The sequence below is a fragment of the Mustela putorius genome, unplaced genomic scaffold, assembly GCF_011764305.1.
Source record: "Mustela putorius furo isolate JIRA1106 unplaced genomic scaffold, ASM1176430v1.1 tig00003901_pilon_pilon_pilon, whole genome shotgun sequence".
NCBI classification, from domain to species: domain Eukaryota; kingdom Metazoa; phylum Chordata; class Mammalia; order Carnivora; family Mustelidae; genus Mustela; species Mustela putorius.
Window position 1 is genome coordinate 17,438,303 of NW_025422049.1, and position 25,266 is coordinate 17,463,568.

Sequence of the window (25,266 nt, forward strand, 5' to 3'; positions counted from 1 at the left end):
AACCATAAAAAGATGATAAACTGGGCTGTGCTAAAATTAAATGTTTACTCTCTGAAAATAGCAGTTACAAAATTGAAAAGGCAAGCTACCAAATGGAGAACATATCCACAAAACATGTATGTATTAGATTAGATAAGATGTTGTATCCAGAATATATGAAGATCTCTTACTATTCACACTTAAGTATATAAAAAAAAAAAGAAATGGCCTACTGAAGCACACAAGATAGATCAATCACAAATGTACAATGGTACTGAGAAAAAGAGCTAGACTCAAAAGGTTACATACTGGATGATTCAATCTACAGGACATTATGAAAAAAGGTAAAATTATGGGGAAAGAAAATAAATGAGTGATTGCCAGGAACTGTGGGTAGGCTGTGGGGAGGGGGCTCATTACAAAAAGGGCAGCATGAGGACATATTTTGAGGTGATGAAACTGTTCTGAATCTTGATGATGACTTGTTACAAGATCGTATGCTTTTATCAAAACTCATAAAATAGTACACCAAAGATAGTAAATTTTACTAAATATAAATAAAAAGAGAACTATAAGAAAACTACCAGGTGACTATAATACTCAGATATCAAAATGGTTAAAAATGAAGAGTAACTATAATAACAGCAAATGCAGGCAAGGAAGAGGAACAACTAGACCTTTCATATATTGGTGGAATGTACAATGGTAGAACCACTTTGGAAAACAATTTTTAATTTTCTTGTAAAATTAAAAATAGACTTATGATACAACACAGAATTCCATTATGTCATTATTTATCCAAGAAAATGAAAGCAAATGTCCACACAAAGACCTGCTGCAATGTTCATAGCAGAGGAAGTGGGGGAAAGCTTGAAGAAATTTTTCTCCATTCTGACTCAGTACTCAGTACTTTTCCACTCTAATTTTCTCTTCTTCTGCTGCAGGGCCCCTAAGTCCATAAAACTGTGGGAGCTTTTTCTTTGAGGCTTCTTCATTGACTAGACCCTCAAGTCTGTACTTATCCACAGGACCTGAAGCCAATTCGTTGAGAAAATTGTAAATGGGAGGCAAGGGGAGTAGGCATTTACCCTGGTTTAGTCTCTTCCTTAAACAATCATAGTAAGCAATTAAAGACTTGACTGTTACTTTCATTTTGGCTTGTTTTTGTTGGCTACTCAGACTTAAGAGCTCAGCTGAGCTTCTGACAATATGATCATATAAATTGGTGTAAATAATTTCTTAATTAAATTTAACATTTTTTTAATCTCAGGAAATAAGAATGGAAAAGGACTTCCTCAGTCTGTAATGATGAAAAACTTAATGGCTATCTTCCCCAAGACAGAGTGCAAAAAATGGATGTCTTCTCTTACAACTTCTATTAAACTTGTACTGGAGGTCCTAGCCAGTCCAATAAGGCAGCCAGCACAAAAAGGCACAGGAATTGAAAAGGGAAAAGTATGACTCTCTTTATTTGCCGATGATATAATTATGTACGTGGAAAATACAGAGTAACTAATGGAACTAATGAATAAATTTAACAATGCTGTTCTATAACCTGATTATAGATTACACTTACACTATTGTATGGATCTATCAAAATTCACAGAACTGTGCATAAAATCAAACCCTAGAAAAGAAAGAAATGGGTAATATCTTAGGATAAAAAGTTCAATATAAAAGTGAATCATGTCTGTAACTTAGCAACAAGCAATTAAAAATACAAGATCTAAGTGATAGCATTTACTGTGAAAACAATCATATGCATAGGAGGAAAGTGAGCAAATGCTGTGCATGGTTCTACGATGACCCAGTTAAAGACTATCTAGATTAATCAAGATGTACTGTGTTTATGGATTGAAAAAAAATCAATAATTTTAAGACTTCAATCTTCCTATATTAATCCAAAGAATTGTTGCTATTCCTGTCAAAAATTCAGAAGTTTTTTTTTAGTAGGAATTGACAAGATGAATCTGAAATTTACATGAAATTAAGAAACAAAACAGATGAAGGGGGAAAAAATGAGAAGCAAACCATAAAACAGACTCAACTATAGAGAACAAACTAAGGTTGCTGGACAGGAGGTGGGTGAGGGATGGGTTAAATGGGTGATGAGTATTTAAGGAGGTCACTTTTGATGAGCACTGGGTGTTATTCACAAAACCAGACAAAGACCCCACCAAAAAGGAGAATTACAGACCAATATCCCTAATGAATATGGATGTAAAAATTCTCACCAAGATACTAGCCAATAAGATCTAAAAGCACATAAAAAGATTATTCACCATGACCAAGTAGGATTTATTCCTGGGCTGCAAGGGTGGTTCAACATTTGTAAATCAATGTGATACACTACGTTAATAAAACAAAGCACCAGAACCATATGATCCTCTCAATTGATGCAGAAAAAGCATGTGACAAATACAGCATTCTTTCTTGATTGAAATTCTCCACAGTGTAAGGATAGAGGGGACATACCTCAATACCATAAAAGCCATCTATGAAAAGCCCACAGCAAATATCATTCTCAATAGGAGAAAACTGAGAGCTTTCCCCCTAAGGTCAGGAACAGGGCAGGGATGTCCATTTTCACCACTGTTGTTCAACACAGAACTAGAAGTCCTAGGCCCAGCAATCAGAAAACAGAAAGAAATAAAAGGCATTCAAATTGGCAAAGAAGTCAAACCCCCACTTTTTGCAGATAACATGGTACTTTTATGTGGAAAACCCAAAAGACTCCACCCCAAAACTACCAGAACTCCTACAGGAGCTCGGCAAGATATAAAATCAATGCACAGAAATCAGCTGCACTTCTATACATTAAAATTGAGACAGAAGAAAGAGAAATTAAGGAATCAATCCCATTTACAATTGCACCCAAAACCTTAAGATACATAGGTGTAAACCTAACCAAAGAGGTAAAGGATCTGTACTCTGAAAACTACAGAACACTTATGAAAGCAATTGACGAAGACATAACAAAATGGAAACACATTCCAAGCTCATGGATTGGAAGAATAAATATGGTTAAAAAGCCTATGCTACCCAGCACAATCTATACCCTCAGTGCAACCCCTATCAAAATACCATTGACATTTTTCAGAGCTGAAACAAATAATCTTAAAATTTATATGGAATCAGAAAAGAGACCAAATATACAGAGGAATGTTGGAAAAGAAAACCAAAGCTGGTGGCATCACAATAATGCACTTCAAGCTATATTATTACAAAGGCGTAATCATCAAGACAGTATGGTACTGGCACAAAAAAAAAAAAAAAAACCCAGACACATAGATAAGTGGAACAGGAGAGAGAAACCAGAAATAGACCCTCAACACAATGGTCAAATAATCTTCAACAAAGCAGGAAAGAGTATCCAATGGAAAAAGGACAGTCTCTTCAATAAACTGTGGGAAATAAATTTCTGGGAGAATTGGATAGCCACATGTGGAAGAATGAAACGAGACCATTTTTTTTTTTAAATTTCAGCAAAACAGTATTCATTATTTTTGCACCACACCCAGTGCTCCATGCAATCTGGGCCCTCTATAATACCCACCAGCTGGTACCCAACCTCCCACCCCCCCCCCGCCACATCAAACCCCTCAGATTGTTTTTCAGAGTCCATAGTCTCTCATGGTTCACCTCCCCTTCCAATTTCCCCCAACTCCCTTCTCCTATCTCCTCATGTCTTCCATGCTATTTGTTATGCTCCACAAATAAGTGAAACCATATGATGATTGACTCTCTCTGCTTGACTTATTTCACTCAGCATCATCTCTTCCAGTCCTGTCCATGTTGCTACAAAAGTTGGGTATTCATCCTTTCTGATGGAGGCATAATAGTCCATCGTGTACATGGTCCACATCTTCCTTATCCATTCATCTGTTGAAGGGCATCTTAGTTCTTTCCACAGTTTGGCGACCGTGGCCATTGCTGCTATAAACATTGGGGTACAGATGGCCCTTCTTTTCATGACATCTGTTATCTTTGGGGTAAATACCCAGTAATGCAATGGCAGGTTCATAGGGAAGTTCTATTTTTAATTTCTTGAGGAATCTCCACACTGTTCTCCAAAGAGGCTGCACCAACTTGCATTCCCACCAACAGTGGAAGATGGTTCCCCTTTCTCCACATCCCCTCCAACACATGTTGTTTCCTGTCTTCCTAATTTTGGCCATTCTAACTGGTGTAAGGTGATATCTCAATGTGGTTTTAATTTGAATCTCCCTGAGGACTAGTGATGATGAACATTTTTTCATGTGTCTGATAGCCATTTGTATGTCTTCATTGGAGAAGTGTCTATTCATATCTTCTGCCCATTTTTTGATATGATTGTCTGTTTTGTGTGTGTTGAGTTTGAGGAGTTCTTTATAGATCCTGGATACCAACCTTTTGTCTGAACTGTCATTTGTAAATATCTTCTCCCATTCCGTGGGTTGCCTCTTTGTTTTCTTGACTGTTTCCTTTGCTGTGTAGAAGCTTTTGATTTTGATGAAGTCCCAAAAGTTTATTTTCGCTTTTGTTTCCTTTGCCTTTGGATACATATCTTGAAAGAAGTTTCTGTGGCTGATATCGAAGAGATTACTGCCTATGTTCTCCTCTAGGATTCTGATGGACTCCTGTCTCACGTTGAGGTCTTTTATCCATTTTGAGTTTATCTTTGTGTACGGTGTAAGAGAATGGTCGAGTTTCATTCTTCTACATATAGCTGCCCAGTTTTCCCAGCACCGTTTATTGAAGAGACTGTCTTTTTTCCACTGTATATTTTTTTCCTGTTTTGTCGAAGATTATTTTCCCATAGAGTTGAGGGTCCGTATCTGGGCTCTCTACTCTGTTCCACTGGTCTATGTGTCTGTTTTTATGCCAGTACCATGCTGGAAACAAACCATTATCTTACACCATACACAAAGACAAACCTAAAATGGATGAAAGACCTAAACATGAGACAGGAATATGTCCAAATCCTAGAGGAGAACACAGGCAGCAACCTCTTCAACCTCAGCCATGGCAACTTCTTGCTAGACATGTCTCCAAAGGCAAAGGAGGTAAAAGCAAAATTGAACTGTTGGAACTTCTTCAAATAAAAAGCTTCTGCACCAAAAAGGAAATAGTCAACAAAACTAAAAGGCAACCTACAGAATGGAGAAGACATTGTCAAGTGACCTACCAGATAAAGGGCTAGTATCCAAGATATATAAAGAATTTATCAAACTCAACACCCACTGTTGGTGGGAATGCAAGCTTGTACAGTCACTCTGGAAAACGGTATGCAGATCCCTCAAAAAGTTAAAAATAGAGCTACCCTATTACCTAGCAATTGCACTACTAGGTATTTACCCCAAAGATGAATGTAGTAATCCAAAGGGGCACCTGCACCCCAATGATTATAGCAGCAATGTCCACAACAGCCAAACTGTGGGAAGAGCCAAGATGTCCATCAACAGATGAATGGATAAAAATGTGCTATATATAAACAATGGAATATTACTCAGCCATCAGAAAGGATGAATACTTACGATTAATATTGGCATGGATGGAACTGTAGGGTATTATGCTGAGTGAAATAAGGAAAGAGGAAGACAATTATCCTATGGTTTCGGTCATATGTGGAATTTAAGAAACAGGGAAGAGGATCATAGGGGAAGGGAAAGAAAACTGAATTAGAGGTCATCAGGGAGGGAGACAAACCATGAGAGACTCTTAACTATAGGGAAAAAAACTGAGGGTTGCAGAAGGGGAGATGATTGGGGGGTAGGGTAGCTGGGTGATGGGCATTAAGGAGGGCATGGGATGTGATGAGCTCTGGATGTCTTACACAACGCAACTGATGAAATAGTGAATACTACATCTGAAACTAATCATGTACTCTATACTGGCTAATTGAATCTAAATAACTTTTTTTAATGAGCACTGGGTGTTATATGGAAGCGAGGAGTCTCTAAATTCTACTCCTGAAACGAATATTACATTACTAGCTATCTAACTGGAATTAAACTAAAAACTTGAAATAAAAAAAGGAAACTAAAAATAGTAATAAAAATTTAATATTAAAGATCAAAAAATAAAAATATATAAAACTAATACGGAGTCAATAGCCAAGACAATTGTCATGACAATCGTGAAAGAATAAATTCAAAAGAGTCACACTACAAAACATAAAGTGTTATAAGGGTGCCTGAGTGGCTCAGTAGGTTAAGCCTCTGTCTTCAACTCAGGTCATGATTTCAGGGTCCTGGGATCGAGTCCCACATCAGGCTCTCTGCTCAGCAGGGAGCCTACTCCCCCTGCCCCTCTCTGCCTTTCTCTCTGCCTACTTGTGATCTCTTTCAAAAAAAAATAAGTAAAATCTTTAAAAAAATTTAAAAAAATAGTTATTATAACACCAAAATAATTAAGATAGTAGCATATTGGCATAAGGATATACAAAAAGATCAACAGAACAGACTAGTGAGTTCCATCCAAGACCCTGTACGTACACATTCAATTCATTTTCAATAAAGCCATCAAAGTAAATCAATTTAAAAAGGAGCTTTTTTTTCAATACATGGTACTGAAATAACTGGTCATCTACATAGAAAAAATAATGGGCTTAAGGGCAAAATCTGAAACTATAAAGATTCTAGGAGAAAACATATTATTGCAACCTTAGAGCTTAAGATATCTTAGAGAAGACACAAAAGACAAGGAAAGGGAAGGGGGCATGAGGGAGTTTGGGGTAGTAAAAAAGTTCTATGTCCTGACTTGCTTATTGGTTACTGAGTATACAATTATTAAAAAAACAATTGAGCTGTTCACCTAAGATCACATAAGATCAGTACATATCCCTTTTTGTAAATTATACTTCAACAAAATTATACTTCAATAAAATAACCATTAAAATGAAAACATTAAAATGTTCATTGCAGCTTTACCTGTAAAAGCCACAAACTGGAAACAACCCAAATGTCCATTAACCGGTAAACAGAAAAGTAAAGTGGCATATCCATAGGATAGAATACTACATAGCAAGAAAATAATAACCTGTGGATACACACCACAACATGAATGACTCTCAAATGCTGACAGAAAGACGACAGAACAAGAAAGTGTACATACTACATGATTCCATTAATATAAACTCTAGAAAATGAAACAAATGCAAGAAAGATCAGTGGTTGGGACACCTGGGTGGCTCAGTGGGTTAAGCCTCTGCCTTCGGCTCAGGTCGTGATCTCGGGGTCCTGGGATGGAGCCCCACATCGGGCTCTCTGCTCAGCAGGGAGCCTGTTTCCTCCCCTCTACCTGCCTCTCTGCCTTCTTGTGATCTCCCTCACTGTCAAATTAAAAAAAAAAAAAGATCAGTGGTTACTTGGGGGTGAGGAATGAAAGTAGGAAGGAAGGGAGGGACTATAAAGAGGTATGGAAATCTTTTCTGGTGATCCATATGTTCATTATTTTTAATGTATCAATGGTTTCACAGGAATTCACATAGGTCACAACTCCACAAATTGTATACTTTAAGTAAATGCATTTTACTGTATGTCAATTATACCTCAATGTTGCTTAAAAACTATAGAGAACCAGATTTGAGCTCAGTAAGAAAGAATTTTCCTTCTAACAACCAGAACAATAGAATTTTAAAATTAAAAGACACTTCCTGGGTATTGCTGACAAGGTATCATACACTCCCTATTTGAGCACTTTCAAGAATGGGGCATTTCCATTACTAAATATCTTAATTGTTAGAAAATTATTGATAACAAATGTTCCTGTAACTCATTCCATTGATTCTAGGTCTTCTCTCTGGTGCTATCCAAATCTACCTTCCCCCAAATTCAAAATTCATTCAATGATTAGCTACTGAGAACCAGCTATATGTAAGGAACCAGTCTATATACTATGGTGAATAAATAAATACATAAGAAAAGGATCCTATGTCATGGGTTTCCCAATTTGTATCTAAAAATAACTAAATTCAGCTTATTGTCTTTTTTCACTACTGTCTCCTCTGCTGTAGTTTATACTGTGAGAATGTTTCTGACTTGGCAATTGGACTGAAGATGGTAGGAAAAATACACAAGTACAATCGAGTATCACCATTTTTATTTAGTAGTTTAATTGTGTCTACTAGGATGAATAAAATTACAAAATCATATTAACAGCTCACCAATCACTAAACCAAAGTGGTATACTGGAAAGATAACAAGAATAAGATTCCTGTTCTGCTTCTGCAACTAACAGCTGAGTCCTTCGTTAATCATTTCACTTTCCTATAAAATGATGGAGTTGGTCTCTGTAGAGTGGTGGTTTTCAAATTTTTTAGTCTCAAGACCCTTTTACTCTCATAAAAATCATTGAGGATTCCAACAGCTTTTGTTTAGGTACATTTTATCTACCAATACATACCATATAAAATAAAACTGAGTAATATTTAAAATAATTATTCATTCATTTAAAAGTGACAATACTGTGCACGGTATGTTAACTAAGTAAAATTCAAATAAAGAAATTTTAAGTGACAATAATGAACCCATTACATGTTAACATATGTTATGTATTTTTATGAAAACTAATTACATTTTTCAAAAATACAGAAAAGTGTGAAGAGGAATTGTCTGGTTGTTTTATTTTATTTTATTTTATTTTTTGGCAAATATCTTTAATGTCTGTCTTGATAGAAGACAGCTTCCTCATATCCGCTTCTGCATTCACTCTGTTGCAATATGTTGTTTTGGTTGAAATAGTTGGATCTTCCTATCTGCTTTTGCATTCATTCTGTTGCAATATGTTGTTTTGATTGAAATATATGAAGACAATCTGGCTTCATAAAGTTATATATTTGGAAAATTGAGTACTTTAATAGCCTTTTATGACAATTGTGGATATTTTTTAATACTATTCCAAAGCTCTATAAGTGGTAGACTCTAAGGTTAGTTGCAACACAGAATCTGAAACCTCATCAATTAACTATTTGTACTCAATTACATTAAAACTCATTGATCTATCTTGCCTCTGAATGGATCTTTTACCCATGCATGATATTGTAACATCATGCATTAGTCATTTGGAAAATATTAGTTCACTGAGATTTGTACAACTTCAGAATGTTAATACATTTCATTATACAATATCAAAAAAATCACATACATTAATATAATTACCAATCTCATTAGAAAAGACTAAGATCTGGGAAGCTGTCAAGCTCATAGTGGTAGATTTGAATTCAAGTTCTAATTCTTACTTGAAAAGTTCAAACTTGTTTATTGGCGACAAATACTGCCAGTAGTTTTCCTTTAAATAATAGAGTCACTTTGCTCATTTTCAAGAAAATGCTTGCCAAATACCCAAGTCTGAGTAACTACAGTTTGTCTCATTTGTTCTTTTTTTTTAAGATTTTTTCTTTATTTATCTGACAGAGATCACAAGTAGGCAGAGAGGCAGGCAGAGAGAGAGGAGGAAGCAGGCTCCCTGCAGTGCAGAGAGCCCGATGTGGGGCTCAATCCCAGGACCCTGGGATCATGACCTGAGCCGAAGGCAGAGGCTTAACCCACTGAGCCACCCAGGTGCCCCTCATTTGTTCTTTCAATAAAAATGTGTTCCATACAAAGATCAGCTAGTTCAACCTACAACTCAATCAACTGCACATGTGCTTTTCCTAAAAACAAAGACCTTACTTCAATATACAGCTAGTTCAACCTACAACTCAATCAACTGCACATGTGCTTTTCCTGAAAACAAAGACCTTACTTCAATATACATAAGTGTTTTGCATATACTTCCCATTTTGTCATACAGAATATTAAAAATATGTGGACTCAAGGGACAAGAACTAATAAAATACTACACTGAGACCATTCTTAAGCAAAATTGGCTTTTTATCCCCTAAGTATATGAAGAATACAATTAGGACAATTTGGTACACTGCACTAGCAGTTTTACCCACCATCAGTGCAAATCCCAACAAGTGAAAAGGGAAAAATGTCTTCATACTCTTATTAAAATAGTCCTCATGTTCCTCCTTATAGGATCTTAGGAATCTCAGGGGTTCAGAGACCACACTTCAAAAACCACTGACTTAAAAGATCTTTAATGTCACTCTAGATCTAAAATGTCCATAATTATGTAAATATTCAATATCTTTCATTTGTACAACTCAACAAAACATTAGTTTCCTTATTAAGTAATACATCTTACATTTAACAAATACATGAATTTCTTAAAAATCTGTAATTCAACTAATCCTGGGGACAAGCTCATGAGGTCATGAAACAGGAACTATTTCTTCCTTCCTAAAAGAACCTTGCTTTTATACAGATTTTCTCACCCACCAACCTTTCCAAGAACCAACATGCTTTGGAAACAGAGGTGCTGAATCACTGGTCTAGCTACTTTTATGGTCCTATTTCACTTGCCAATGTACTTGTATAAATATATACATACAACACAATTCTAACCAATGAAATATAAGGGCTGTTTTCAGGGTGGAAGTATGGGACATCTTAAAAAGTTTTCATTGCTGATGAAAAAGGACACAAATGAACAAACAGTTCATACTCTTCTTTTACTAGTCAATGTGGTATCTGCATGTGATCTCTGGAACTGCAGCAGCCATCCTGCTAGTATGAAGGGCACTAATCTAAGAGTAAGCTGTTAAAGTATGACAGAAAAGAAAGGAGAAGGAACCTAGGTCATTATTTGGCTGAACTGATTAACCTTGGAGATATTCTACTTCAAAACTTCTTGTTAAGTGAGCTAAAATTTTCCTTTATTGTCAAGACAGCTGAATTAGTGTTTTCTACCACCTGTAAGAGAAAAAAACTTATCTTATATAAACAGGCACTATCACTATTATGCCTATCTTTCATATAGGAAATATTTTACTCCATCAAATAGATTGTGAGATTATGGACAGAGAAGGACCTTTCCTCCATTTGCAAAGTCCTAGAGAGCCCAAAACGCAGAATACACTAAATGGTGTTTCCCTAGTGTCCCACTCTTGGTATCATTTTACTCCTCAAGTTCCAAGATCTCCTTCAGTATTCCATTAGTGTCATATATACTATAAGAAAATTTGGAAGCAATTCAGCCAGTTCTCATAACATATAGGAGGAATGTTATTTGAATTGCAAAATGATGGAAATGCCAACAGAATTTCGTACAGTCTTATTGTAGTACTTACTGTCATAAAACCAATTCCATTAACCTGAGTAGCACTTGCTCATAAGCAGTGCTTATGAGTCTCCAAGTTAATAAGTAAATGTAATGTTTACATCAGATTCAGTAAAATTTAAAAAAATTAAAAATTGAATTTTGCAAAAGCCTGTCTCATTGTAACATTTGCCTTTGGTTGTCCTTGGTTACCAAATAGCAAGGAATTTAAGGTTCCCATTTCATCAGGGTAGCAAGTACCATCACAGACTACACTTTTGATTAAAGGCCAGCAGAAGCTGCTAAAGGAACAAAGGGCAGTTGGACCTGGATAGATTATGAAGGTAAATAAACTCAAGCATTGATGCATAAAATGAGAATCTGGTTTGTTAAAATTAAAGGAGCCTATGTATCAGAGATCACACTAAAGATGCCTCTCCAAAAGTCCTCAACAATTACTTCTATTAAAAACAAATCTTTGTAATGAAGATTTAGTTAAGTGGCTGGGTGGTTCATTTATAATGTTAATTAGAAAGAATATATTTTCAAAAATTACTTCTGTTCCATGGTTGCTATTGTCAGATGAGGGATGAGATAATGGAATCATTACATTTTAAAAAGAAAATCATTAGAGGATAGGACCAAAATCAACCAACCAACTTGCAATCAATTGGGCATCAATTCCATAGTCACTGTACTACATAGAAAAAAAATTATTAAGGTTGTCTCAAAGGCACTCTTATACACTACTGATAGGAGTATAATTGGTAAAACCATTCTGCAAAGTAATTTGGCAAGAGAAGATCTCTATCATTCAGAAGCTTAAAGTTCAGCTATTCAAGTGCCACCTGGAAAAGCCATAATATGTAACAGTTTGTGATTTTACAGAGGAATACATTTGAACTGCACAAGCTACAAGGCTGGCATAAAGGCACTAAAGTCTCTTAGCTAGTGAAGAAACACAATAAGGTAACGTGGGAGTGGTACAAATTGGATGGGGGACCTCTGATTCCACATATACTTAAGAGTTTGTTTCTTAAAAGAGGAGATGCAGGGGATGGCATCGCCCCAAAGTGAGAAAATTATATTAACAATGGGGGGAAGGTCCTGGAGTAACACTAAGGGAAAGATGAAAGCAAGGAACAGCACTAGACAAAGACAGATCCATTTAAGTGTAAGCATCATAGGCAGCTATGGGGTAGGGACTGGCAAAGAGGGTGAGAAGGGAGAGCAGAGGGGTACCCATTTCAGATGCATTCCACAACTCTCCTAGGGAAGGGGGAATGTCAATGGATTTGGGGTATATTATATCCTTGCTCTTGCTAGGAGGAGGATGAGGGTGGAAGGGGTGATATTCTTGGAGGGGAGGCTCCGTCTTCTGTCCAGGGGAGAAATACAGAGGAACACATGGTTTACAGAATTAAAATTAAAATTAAGCCCTTGAGGATGGATGGCATAGGCAATTACAATAAAGAGTTATTAAAGGATGAACCAGTCATGAACGTATCTTTAAAATCAAGTCAAGGGACACCTGGGTGGCTCAGTCCTTGGATGTCTGCCTTCTGCTCAAGTCATGATCCCAAAGTCCTGGAATCCAGTCCCACATCAGGTTCCCTGCTTGGTGGGAAGCCTGCTTCTTCCTCTCCCACTCCACCTGCTTGTGTTCCCTCTCTCCTTGTGACTCTCTCTGTCAAATAAATAAATAAAATCTTTTTAAAAGAAGTAAATAAAATAAAATAAAGTCAAGTGACCAGTCACAGGAAGGGGTTATGGCAGGGCAGTGGGAATTATTCAACTTTTCAACATGACTTTATTTTTCTGTATTATCTATCATGTATGAAAATACAGACTGGAAAAAAAAAAAAAGAAAATACTGACTGAGGAAAATCTCATGAGCAGGTTTTAGAGCCAGACCATTCTGATTCAAATCTTGGCCCAATTATTCACTAACTGCATGACTTCAGTCAAGTTATTTAACTACCTTGTAGGCCTTAGATTCCTTATACATAAAAATGGGAATAATATTATCTACCTAACAGGTATAACATAGTAACCACTAAAAAAAAAGTTAGCTATAAAAATTTATCTGTTGATATCACCTTTCTAAATGTTAGGGTCTACTGCATGTACCAAAGACTCTGAAAATACTAATGGCTTTTAACCCACTAATTCCCCATAAAGAAAGCAGTACTAAGAAAAGAATACAAAATATGAAATAAGAAATATTCATGGCAGTTTTTCTTACAATGGCTTTCAAAACTTGAAATTTAAAAATATATTCTATAGGGGCACCTGGCTAGCTCAGTCAGTACAGCATGTGATTCTTGATCTTGGGGTTGTGAGTTCAAGCCCCATACTGGGCACAGAGATTACTTTAAAAAAAATCCTTTAAAAATATTCTATAAAAGTGAATAAGGAAAACTAAAATAAGATAAAGAAAGAGGGGAAGGTAAACCATAGAGACTCTTAAATATAGGGAACAAACTGAGGGGATGTAGTAGAAGGATGGGGTAATTGGGTGATGGGTTTAGGAAGGGCACTTGATGTAATGAGCAGTGGATGTTATATGTAACTGATGAATCACTAAATTCTACCCCTGAAACTAATACTACACTACATATGAACTAATATGAATTTAAATAATTTTTTAAAAAAAGAAAAAAAATGAATAGGTGATTTAATTGTGGTGTGTATAAATTATATACAGTCATTTAAAACTAGTATGCTTGTTTTTTTAAGATTTATTTATTTATTTGAGAGAGAACATGAGCAGTAGGGGCAGAGGGAGGAGAGAGAATCTCAAGTTGAACACTTAACCGGCTGTACCAACCAGGTGCCCCTAAAACTGCTATCTTAAACGAAGAATTTTAATAACATGGGAAAATGCTTAATAAGTAAAACAAGCATTAAGATATACAACTGTATATGAAGTAATCTCAACTTTTTAAAAAATGTTAACCAATTTACTTTTTTAAAAAAATATTAGATGCATAAAGAGGAAAATCATTAACAATAGTTAGAGTTATTTCTATGCTGTTGATAGAACCATGGAAATGTTTTTATTTTCTTCTTTATAATTTTCTGCATTTTCAAGTTTCCAATACTGCACATGTATTATTTTGCTATTAGACAAAACCAACATGTAAATTGAAGAAATGAACAAATATATAGTTCTTGCCTATAATCTAATAGGAAGATCAGATAAAATCTCAGGAAACAAAATGCCCCGGAAGACCAAATACATTTAGATACTAGACAGGAAGAGGATAAATATTACAAAATTTTCAAAGAAGAGTAAAATCAGCCATTGAGATGTAATAGTAAGGCAAAGTTTCACAGAAAGACTATTCTCACTAGCTTGTAAACTCCATGGAGGCAAGAAACTTGTCTATCTTATATAATTTTATCCACAGTGTCTAACACAAAATGATTTTGTGAACAGTACACATCCAAGAGGGTAGAAATAAAACAACATATATAATTCTTAAATACTTATAAGTAGCTGAACAAACATATGCTGGATGAATATAAACATCACACTGAAACTGAGCAAAGATTTGGATCCATAGGTTTCCAATCAAAATGGAGAGGCAAGGGGCACTGGGTGGCTCAGTCAGTTAAGTATGTGCCTTTGTCTCAGGTCCTGGTCTCAGCATCCTGGGATGGAGCTCACATCATGCTCTCTGCTCAACAGGGGGCCTGTTTCTCCCTCTCCGTACTGCCTACTTGTCCTCTCTCTATCCAATAAATAAATAAAACCCCTTTAAAAAATGGAGAGTCAAAATACATACATAGTGCTCAAGGTATTATATGAAAGCTCACCTAGACTAGAATGGAGACTGTATATTGTAAAACGTAAAGAAAAACAAGCTTGATGGAGGGAAAGATCACTATAGACCTTGAATATCAGGCAGAGAATTTGAGAGTTAATGCATTAAGAAATGACAAGTCAATAACTTGTAATGACAGCAATGAAATCTTAAATGTATTCACAATTTGCCAACTACTATTCTAAATGCTTTACATAACTCCTCTCATTTTATCCTCAAAACAACCTGTGACATAGGTATCACACATCCCCTTTTGCCAATAAGGTAATTAAAGCTTAGAGGTTACCACTTGGTTGAAGGTAACACATCTACCAGTCAGATTCCAGGTCTGACTCCAGAGGCCAAGTTTTTAAAGATTCTGCACAAGACCTCTCCAAAGCCCACAAAACATGTCTGCAGAGAGACACCAGATTCTACAACATCAAAGATATATTTTTATTCTGTGGTCTTAGATACAAATATACGCAAAGAGAGATTGACAAAAGATAGATAAATACGTGGATATACATCTGTGTATATATACATCTACGTCTTAGTTTTGTCTGCTGAGAAGGTATAGAACCAACGACACCTCAATAGCCATGAGCACACCAGGCACCCACACCTTGACTTCTAAATACCATTATCCAATAAAAAGGATCAGGGCTCCCTTGAAAAAATGGCTGATTCCAGGGTTGGGGCAGTTTAAGTAGAAAAAATGAGGCTGGAACATTTTGTAGTACCAGAATGTAAGGGAATGCTCAAAAAATGGCAGGGACACACTGAAAGGACACAGAAGCCAAATGGAAGAACCTCCCATTAGCCAAATCTGGGATAATTTCAGCAAAAATAAAAGTAAAAATAGCAAAACTCATTATAACTCATAGAACAAAACAAATATCCATAACTCCATACTGCTATAAGTAACTGAAAGGATAATAAGTAAATAACAGAGGTGAAGTTCTTTGCTATATTAGATTTCAATTATTAAGTACAGAAAATGTTAGAAACTGAAAACCACTATTGGCAAATATCATAGTAATAATTATTCAGGCCAGAATCCTCAGTAGATGCTAATTTCAAGCAGGCAAAAATATGATGAAAAACAGGATATTTACATTGTCTCACAATATTGCCTCACACATCTTTATGAGATCAGCTCACTTTGTAATTACAAAAGGAAAAAACAGTGACTTTATGGCATATAAACCTGGTAGATACTACATGAATCAATTATCAAGGTTAACACAAGGTCAAAAGTCTAGTGTTGAACATATAGACATTAAAAGTAAAATAAAAACACAGAAAAAATGTACATACTCTTACACAAAGGACAAACTCATTTATAAATATATAAACAAAACTAAAATTATCTAGATAGTTGAGTAAATAGAATTTGATACAATGGTTAGGTAAATTGGAAAAAAAAAACAGAAGTGAACTGGGCAATTTAAGCAGAGAGCCACCATATACACATACCCTGTTTAATCATAATAGATATGCTACTGAAAAGTTTAGCATATTTAAAATTATTATGGAAACTGACAAATTAAAAGAAAAATAAAGCAAGACTTTCTTTAAAATAATCATCCACCACAAATACTAGTTGTTTTATAAATCTAACTTTTTATATGTGATAGTATAAAATCACACCTTCAACAAGTAATTGCTTCTAGATTGCTTTTAAATTATATCTCTATATGTAAACATTGTACAAAGATCAAACTGATCTCTATTATGATCTCTTACTGTAAGTCCAAAGCTGTTTCCATTATAAGATGCTACTTCTCCTAACATCAGCAGGAAGAGATATAATCTCCATTATCATTTCCATTTCACGTCCTGTGTTTCCCCCATCAAAAAAAAAAAAAAAAAAGTAGCAGAGATCCAAACACTCAAAACAGCAAGTAAGTCTCTATAAACCACATACAAAGGAGGTACTATAGTACAGTCATTGAGGGTAAAGAATTTGGAGTCAAACTGTCTAAATTTCCAGCCCCACAACTTAGTACCTATGTGATTTTTTGGAAGTTACCTAATCTACGATCCGTAGCTTCTTGATCTCTAAAGCAGGGACAACAATCATATATATCTCTTAGGTCTGTTGTGAAGACTATATATGATAATGTACATTGCCATATTAGCACATGCTTGGCCCATAGTAAACACTCAAATATTTAAGTTATGATCACAGTGTCAACAATTCTTCCTACAGAGCAGTTAATTCATAGTATACTTCAAAGGAAAAACTGTTCCAGGTCACAAACGACACCACTACCCTGAGTATGTCGTTGCCACTGGTCACAAGAGAAATAGCGTATTTAAATTAGAGAAACCTATCTACTCCTCTGCCCAAAAACACTAACATTTGTATAGTAGGGGGTAGTACAATCTTATACACCATATCCATAAATCTAAGTGCATATCCTACTGATAGTAAGCATGGGTATGATCACCTTTACATAAAAATATGTTATTTCCACCACTAGAAATTACCTTTGCAACGTAAACCTGCCTTTTTCTCATACTGTTAACCTTTTCAGAATTAAGGTTACTCTTTCCACCTAGTAATCACTCGGTCTAAAAAAAATCTTCCACGTATTTATGATATCCCCATTTGGTATGACTTCAGAGATCTATCATTTAACTATGAAAAATTAAAGCAGCTCTTGTATCAGTGTTCTTCTAGATATAAAAGTCCCAATACCAGACTACTTCAGTCAACAATCAGTCAACCCCACTACCACCCATTTTACTCTGGAGAAGGTCACCAATATCCCCAGCACTAATATGGATAGAAGATACCACTCATATCTTTGAGATGATTAAAACATTTCATCTAACTAGGATATTGATGTGTGAAGTAGAAAAAACAAACCCCTGGCTTTATTAGAGGCACAATGTCCTAATGATAGAGAAATAGGATATAAAATGTTCTTTTAAAACTATATAGAAAGAAAAAGGAAAAAAAAACTGCATATCTTCTGTTACTACTTCATGAACCATCATTAAGAGTCCAAGAAAACAAGCTTGCTCCCAAGTTTTGTCACCCATAAAAAGAAATCTCACTTTTAATATAAATTGTTTTAATACAAACTGATGTATTGTTATACATACCTGTATGACTAATATCAGGTGCACATTTACTAATAGCAACATCAAAGTAAAAAATTGAAATATTTAATCAAACATCACCAAACCTTTGCCCCTGGGCCAAATGCCATAAGCGCCAAGATTTTTTTTTAAGATTTTATTCATTTATTTGACAGAGAGAGATCACAAGTAGTCAGAGAGGCAGGCAGAGAGAGAGGAAGAAGCAGGCTCCCCGCTGAGCAGAGAGATCCAGGACACCAGCTGGATCCCAGAACCCTGAGATCATGACCTGAGTCCAGGGCAGAGGCTTTAACCCACTGAGCCACCCAGGGACCCCGTGCCAATATGTTTTTAAAAGTTGTTAAAAGTAACTGCTTTCAACAACACAAGTGTAGTTTTATCCAGGGGTCTATAAATACTATTAAGTGGCAAAACCTTATCCCATTAAGATGCTCTGTATCAAAAAAGCAATTTTAAGTCATCTCTAATTTTTCGGAGGAACAATTACAAGTGTGGTTGATAGTCATGGTTTTTCAGAAGACTCGCTATCATAATTACATTGTGCTTAGAGTAATGTGAAAGTTAGTTTTCATACCTTGAGTACACATTTTCTGGAGGATAAAAGGACAATGTAATCTGAGGTATGCAGAGTGTATAGAGAAACCAGACAGCTAACTTAAACGTGGACCCAGATAAGCCATAACACAGCAGCCGCATATATAAAGAATTGATAACTCACTCAACCACGGAAGGCCTAAGCCATGATCTCACATTAAAGTGTTTTTAAAACCACCCATTAAGATCACTCAAATGTAATTTTTAAATAGTTTGTCACATACTTAATTCTTTCAAGGTTAAGGGACTTGATGATGGGCTTCAGGCTGGAGAACATTTCCTTTAACAAAGCCTTTACATCTGCCTCATCCCCAGAAAGACCGTGGGTGGGACTACCCAGAGATCTTTCTAGGAGATAATGAGAGACTGGGGTTTTAATTCTACATTCCTAAAACTGAGTGGAACTTTCTGCTCTGTCATTGCACAGGTGCATCCTCCTCTGTCCTTTAAACCAGAATACTCACTCTCCTTTGAAAAAAGAATTCTTTTCCTTTAAATAGGTGATGGGCATATTTTCGATTTGTTTAGGTGCCCCAGTAAGACTTTTTTTTTAAAGTAAATAAGCAAAATCCCAGAACTTAAAAACAAACAAACAAACAAAAACACAACTCAGAGAAGACACGAAGCCGGAAGCCATCCATCTTTACCTCCTTCGTCTTTGGTGTGTTACCTGAGCGTCCGCCATAAGGATGTCAAAAGGGGGACACAAGGGCTTTAGTGGCCAGAGGTGTGGCCTAAGGAAGGGGCAAAAGGGAAGCACTTCCTGGGCGCGCACAGCAGTTTGATGGAAGCTGGATATAGAAAAGGCAAAACATTCAACTACAGACCAGGTTTAAAAGACTGCGTGGGCTGGGTACAACCAGTGTAAAGGTTAGCGGGCAGGAAAGGGAAACAACCCGAGGGCGGAGGGTGGGGAGGAAAAGTTTCAAAGACCCTCCACTAATAGCCTAGTGAGCTATTAACGTGCGTCCCCCACCCCGGCTCCACTCTGCGCGCGCGCGCGCACACACACACACACACACACACACACACACCCTCTAAGAGCAGCACACACACACACACACACACACACACACACACACACCCCTCTAAGAGCAGCTAGCTGTAGGGAAGCCAGCGGCCCTATTTTTAAACATAAACCTCTCCCCTGGGCTGGAGAAGGCTAGAGTTACCCGCGTTGTAAACAATGTTTCTTCCTAAGCAAGTGAAGGCAGATTGGAATGCCCTTAGCCAAGGCCGAGGAGAAAGGAAGGTAAAGGGACAAAAAGTAATTTCTGCCCGAAGAGTGAGATGACTGGTGTTGAGGGGGGGAGTGGGGGGTAAAAGGAAGGACTTACCGCAGCCTCTGCAGGCTGCCCCCAAAGACTCAGGGCCAGTAAGAACAAGCCGGCAGCCAGGCTGACTCCGCGCAGTTTCATTCTTCTCCGGCTCCCGCAGCTCCTTCAACACCCGCACGAAATCCCTGGCCAGCTCTGATCAACTGACATAATCTTGAGTTTATGGGGAGAGAGCTAGAGGCGGAGAAGGACAGCGAGGGAGTTCCAAGTGTGCCCGTCAGCTTAGGTGAGGAGGAAGATTTTTAAAAGTGGAGGGGGTGGGAAAAAAAGAGAGAGAGAGAAGCTCTTCTTCCCTCCCCCCTCCCCTCCCCAAAGCCCGTCTCTCGGGAGAACTTTTCCCTTCTGTCTGGACTTGCAAACTTTTTCCTCATGCAAGTCCCACAGCTCAACTTTCCTCCCCGTCTCCTCCCGCACCGCCCCCTCCCCGCCAGCACTGGGGAATTTGAGGATCACTCCGCCACCGCTTCAGACTGCACCAGCAACCTGCGAGGGAGTGACGCTCAGTTATTTGGGGGAGGGAATCTTCCAGACCACTTGACTGGGCACCATGAGCCCAACCGGGAAGCTTTTCTATTTGTTCATTCTCACCTTCCGTTGGTATTACTCTTCCCTGACCAGTTCCACTCTCACTGGTGAGAGCACCAAAGCCAACTACAAATAGACCTGAGCTGGGACTACTTTTTTTAGCGGATGGATCTTACAGGAAACTGAGATTTTTATTGTTAATGGTTAGAAACAAATTTTGGTTGCTGCTCCCTGGGCACCTGGAGTTGTTTGCCTTTCACTTGCTCGCAAGAAAGTGTCTACGTACAATAAAATATGTGAAAAATATTAGGACCGTGTGTATATATATATGTTACATAAATATATATATTTATATAATTAAATATATTCTTACAACCAAAGAATCAGGAAAATGAACCTACTTACATGAAGCTTTTATGCGTGTTTAAACATCTAAGATTGAGGAGCATTCAGTAGGTATTAGTAATTATTATATGGTTGGATGTTATTGTAATACAGTCATCTTTTTATTATAGCATTGCTAAATGCTATAATTTGTACCTTTTATATTAAATAATATAAAGGGTATTGAAACTCATTGCTGTTGTCTTTCCCAAGGATTCAATACAGTAAATTAAAAACTTTCGTGCTGTTTTCTTTAAAACTAACACAAACACCTAATTGGAAACATTGATGTAGAGTTAATGGCAGTAGAATTGATGTTTCCAAAATAAAGTAGACTTGAGCATTGCTTTGGTAATCCTGATCTGCAGATTTGTTAAGTAACCAACAGGCCCAGAAACTATTTTGTGTGTACTCCTTGGAGGGTCTTTGGGGATTTGCTGAACATTTCTGATATCTCAGACCCTAGAATTTGCCACTTGAGAGTCTTGCAAGGCTTTGGACCTATTCATGGGGTCCCACTCATCCTTAGGTTCTACACAGTTTTGGGTATATTTACAACTCCAGAAAGAACCACCAAGAGTTTAGTAGACAATCAGAATGAGTGTTATATGCACTTGGGCGAGTGTGCAAGGGCATTTCGGGGTGAATCTGTAGAAGTCCTGTGCCCTAAATCTATTTATGTGTAAGAGTTAACAGTGGTTTATGGAAGTGTACGCTGCATAGTTGCTTAGATCTTAGTGTATAGGTCTCTATGACCCTGAGCGTGAAGCTATGGAGATGCGTGGGAATGTTATGTGCAGAGGTGTCTGAAAGTGAGAAAGACGCCTGGCTGCCCAAGGTAGGGGGGATGATTGACAGCAGGCAGCCCCGCCCCTTTCCCCTCCATTCCTTCCTCTCCTGGTGTATGGAACTATCTTTTTTGAGTGCTGCAAGTTGTAGCGGGCACCGCTGACTGTTTCCCTTTGGGGCACTTCTTATCTAGAAGCTGAGTTTAGTTTCTTCCGAAGTGAGCTACTTCGCCCCCCTACCCGTCCTCCTGATTAAGGAAGCAGCCGCCAAGCATCAGCGTAGCCCTGATGAGCCCGGGCTGTGGAGCCGCTTAGCTGTCTCCCGGGACCCAGCTCTGGAGAAGCCGCAAGCATGCACACTGGGTGAGCTGTTGCTGCCCTGAGCTCCCCTCCCTCTTTCCTACTTTGAGCTACTTTTGCAGGACTGGGACTATACTTGTACTTATGTCATTGTAGAGGAAGGGGTGGGGGGCAGGCAGCCAAAAGGGGTCGGGAATTATGGCCAGACGTAGGTAGGACCCCGGAGCCTTGAGAGCCCATGTTACTCACACTTCTCCTGTTTTCAGGTTGTGGCTGCTCCTGGTTACGTTGTGCCTGACTGAGGAACTGGTAGGAGCTGTGAGTCTCTTCCCCCTACCCCCCCTTTTCTCTCCTCCTCCTTTGACCCCTTCCCATTCCACCTCTAGTGTTTGTGTAAGGGGGTTACAGAAGGTTGCACTGGGAAACAGTTCACATCACGCTCCTTTCTAGTGGGAGTTAATGGGGTTCTTAGGAATAGAACAGCGTCACGCTTATGCCTTTGGGGCTCAGGCATCTTTCCGTCCCAAAACTTCCTAATGCGATGGGAAAATAAAAGTAGAAGACACAAGAGATACACATTTCTGAGCCTCTTCCCAGAGGATTTTAAGATGACTGACATCTGATGCTTTTCTGTGCATCTACCTCCAAGACAGAAGAAATGTAATTTCCCCCAGTCTACAAGAACATGAATTGGCACACAAATTTGAGAGTGGGAGGAGAGCCCCAGGAGTGGGACTTGAAAGTGCCGTGAAAGTTATGGAAGTTAAACTTAAGTATTTGCTTGTGATCCTTTGACAGTACCAGATGACAACATCTAGACTCTTTAACTACCTGAACTGAACTAATAACACTAGATGATGTTTGGTTCTGTCTGATGTTTCCTTTCACTGGTTTTCTGTGTCATCAGAAAGTTTAGAATACACAAAAAAAAATCTGCTGGCAGAAATAAAGTTAGCTGCTGAGTTCAAATGTGAAGTTGTTTGACTATTAAGTACTATTTCACTGCTCTATTTAATAAACTGTTAATAGCCAAAATCACACACTGTATAGATGATAGATATTTACCTTGTGGATTTGACAATTTAAAATAATTGGCCATATTTGTAGTACTTGAAATATTTGTAAATACTATATTTATAGAGCCATACTTAATTCAGTGCAATAAAATCAGCTAATATGTTTATGGGGAGAGGGAGGATTACTTTATCCTGGTATGTATCTTTAAGAAAATATCAGAATAAAGTGAAATGATTTCTCTTAAGAAAAGAGAATGATGCCAGAATACTTGACATCTTGTGCCACCCCCCCACCAACTCAGAACATCAGCTCTTATGTAAGTAAATTCTAGACTTTGTAAACAGGAGTATTGATCTACAATTCTGTGTACTTCTCCATCAGATTCCCCCAGTACACAAGTTTAGTTATAGGTTACCTTGAGGCTCAATACTACATTTATTGAAAATGCCAGGTTTTGATTAGTTAACAATTTGTCCAGGAATCTTGCCACTTATAAAAATGTTATGGCTGGGCAGCATACCCTCCAGCTAAACCTTTATTTTCAGATTCTAGCTGATTGTATTCAGTGTACTTTTGGGGGAAAGCATTAACAAATCATTCTAGATAGCTGGAAACTTCCCAAACACTGCATCTTATCTCTTGATATCCGTAAAAGTCACTGGAGGATTATGCTTTAATTCTTAGAAGTATTGAAATGTGTCTCCAAAATCAAGCACTGCTTTGATGTATGGATTTCAGATTCTGTCTCATTGTTTTACAATGTCACCTGCTATATCAGTGTGAGTGACCCTGGTAAGACTAAAATAAACCTTGAGATACACTGACAATATTTTTTTTTACCTTATTTACATCCAGAGGTGCTCCTTCACTGCTGTTTACTTCTGCGTCATATCTTTGGCAGTGTAAAGCTAGGAGAGTTGCTGGATAAGTTCTCAAAAGATGACTTTTCTGAGGGGAGGTTTTTTTTTGTATTCCTTCCTTGTAGTAGATTCTCCTGTATATTGGGAAGTTCTCATCTCCTCTCAATTCCAGTTTATCCTCTGGGTTTGTAATGTCTTTCACCTTTCAAATGGCTTTAGCTCTTTGAATTCTCTGTACCTTGACTAATATTAATGAAAAAATAACTTTTAAGTAGATTGACAAGGAACTAGGTTGTACTTTTCTATAAGAAAGTGTGTTCACTGTGAATGTTAAGTTGCCAATAACAGAATCTTGGTGAGCATTTGAAATAGGGTCCTTTAGGTAGTTTTGATTTCTCTTTGTCAGAGTTTATAAAGCAGTGCCACTTAAAGGATGGAAAGCTAAACGTTAAAACCTGGGATTAAAGAATGAGTTTCCATTAAATTTCTTTTAAAGGAGTGATGATCTTCAGTGAGGTGAAATGCTTGCACAATTTATCTGAATGAGATAGAGCCTAGGATTTCAGAATATCCATAATCATTTTTGGTTTTTAAGTACTTGAGGCATAGCACACAAAGATTTATTTAAACATAGTCTCTAACTTGCTAGGATATTACTTTCTCAGACAATGCTGGTCATTATGTTTCTTAAAAGATAAGATACCTAATGATAAATTATTATCTGCATGTACCTGCATTATGTTAAAGAAAAGACTAGAAAGATTCATATCTCACCATAGGCCAACACGTCTAGCAGTTAAAGTATGCAGCCAAAGTAGTCAAGGTCCTTATTTTTTCTTCCCAGTTTGCCTCAAATCTCCTTCTGTAAAAGCTCTAATACAACCAAGCATATTTAAAGTCAAAGCCTAGGGACTGTTATCTGGGTAGAGAAAAGGCAAAAGGGGGAGGAAACATATGTCTGTTTGTCCCCTTCTGCAAAGAGCATAGGTAAATCAAGGTCTGATCGAAATACAAGCTTCTTTCCTTAAAGTTGTGACTTGGCCAAGTTGGCCCTTTCCACTGTGATGTTCAGCCCTAATTGCAGCCATCAAAATATGAATAGAGCGTTAGGGATTTTCAGAGACAGAAAAAGTTTCTTCCTACTCTGAGGATCAAGAGGAATATTTACCTTATTTGAGGTTGTGTCTCTAAGAATTCTTTCTTCAAAAGAAACCAGCCTTACTGAGATACAATTTAAGAAACCAACCTTACTGAGATACAATTTAAATAACATAAATTCACCCATTTTATGTATACAATTCAATGATTTTTAGTAAATTTGCCAAGTTGTGCAACTACCGCTATATCCAGTTTTAGAAGATTTTCATCATCCCAGTAAAATCCTTCATATCCAGTCACAGTTAATCTTCATTCCTACCCCTAACTCCAAGAG

General features: G+C 37.3%; 2 protein-coding genes across 8 annotated transcripts in view; one reads left to right on the top strand and one right to left on the bottom strand.

Moving 5' to 3' along the window:
- COL4A5 (collagen type IV alpha 5 chain) overlaps positions 1-20,409 on the bottom strand; it is a 255,574-nt gene extending 235,165 nt beyond the window's left edge. For all 4 annotated transcript variants that reach the window (XM_045068340.1, XM_004769034.3, XM_004769031.3 and 1 more), the window contains exon 1: positions 19,961-20,409. In XM_045068340.1, coding sequence (XP_044924275.1) covers positions 19,961-20,041 — 81 coding nt within the window. In that variant the 5' untranslated portion in view covers positions 20,042-20,409. The remainder of the gene's footprint in view (positions 1-19,960) is intronic.
- Positions 20,410-21,759: 1,350 nt separating this feature from the next.
- Positions 21,760-25,266, top strand: part of COL4A6 (collagen type IV alpha 6 chain) — a 272,827-nt gene continuing 269,320 nt past the window's right edge. For 3 of the 4 annotated variants that reach the window (XM_045068260.1, XM_045068263.1, XM_045068262.1), the window contains exons 1-2: positions 21,760-22,020; positions 22,224-22,275. In XM_045068260.1, coding sequence (XP_044924195.1) covers positions 22,010-22,020; positions 22,224-22,275 — 63 coding nt within the window. In that variant the 5' untranslated portion in view covers positions 21,760-22,009. The remainder of the gene's footprint in view (positions 22,021-22,223; positions 22,276-25,266) is intronic. The other variant, XM_045068261.1, reaches the window with a different exon arrangement.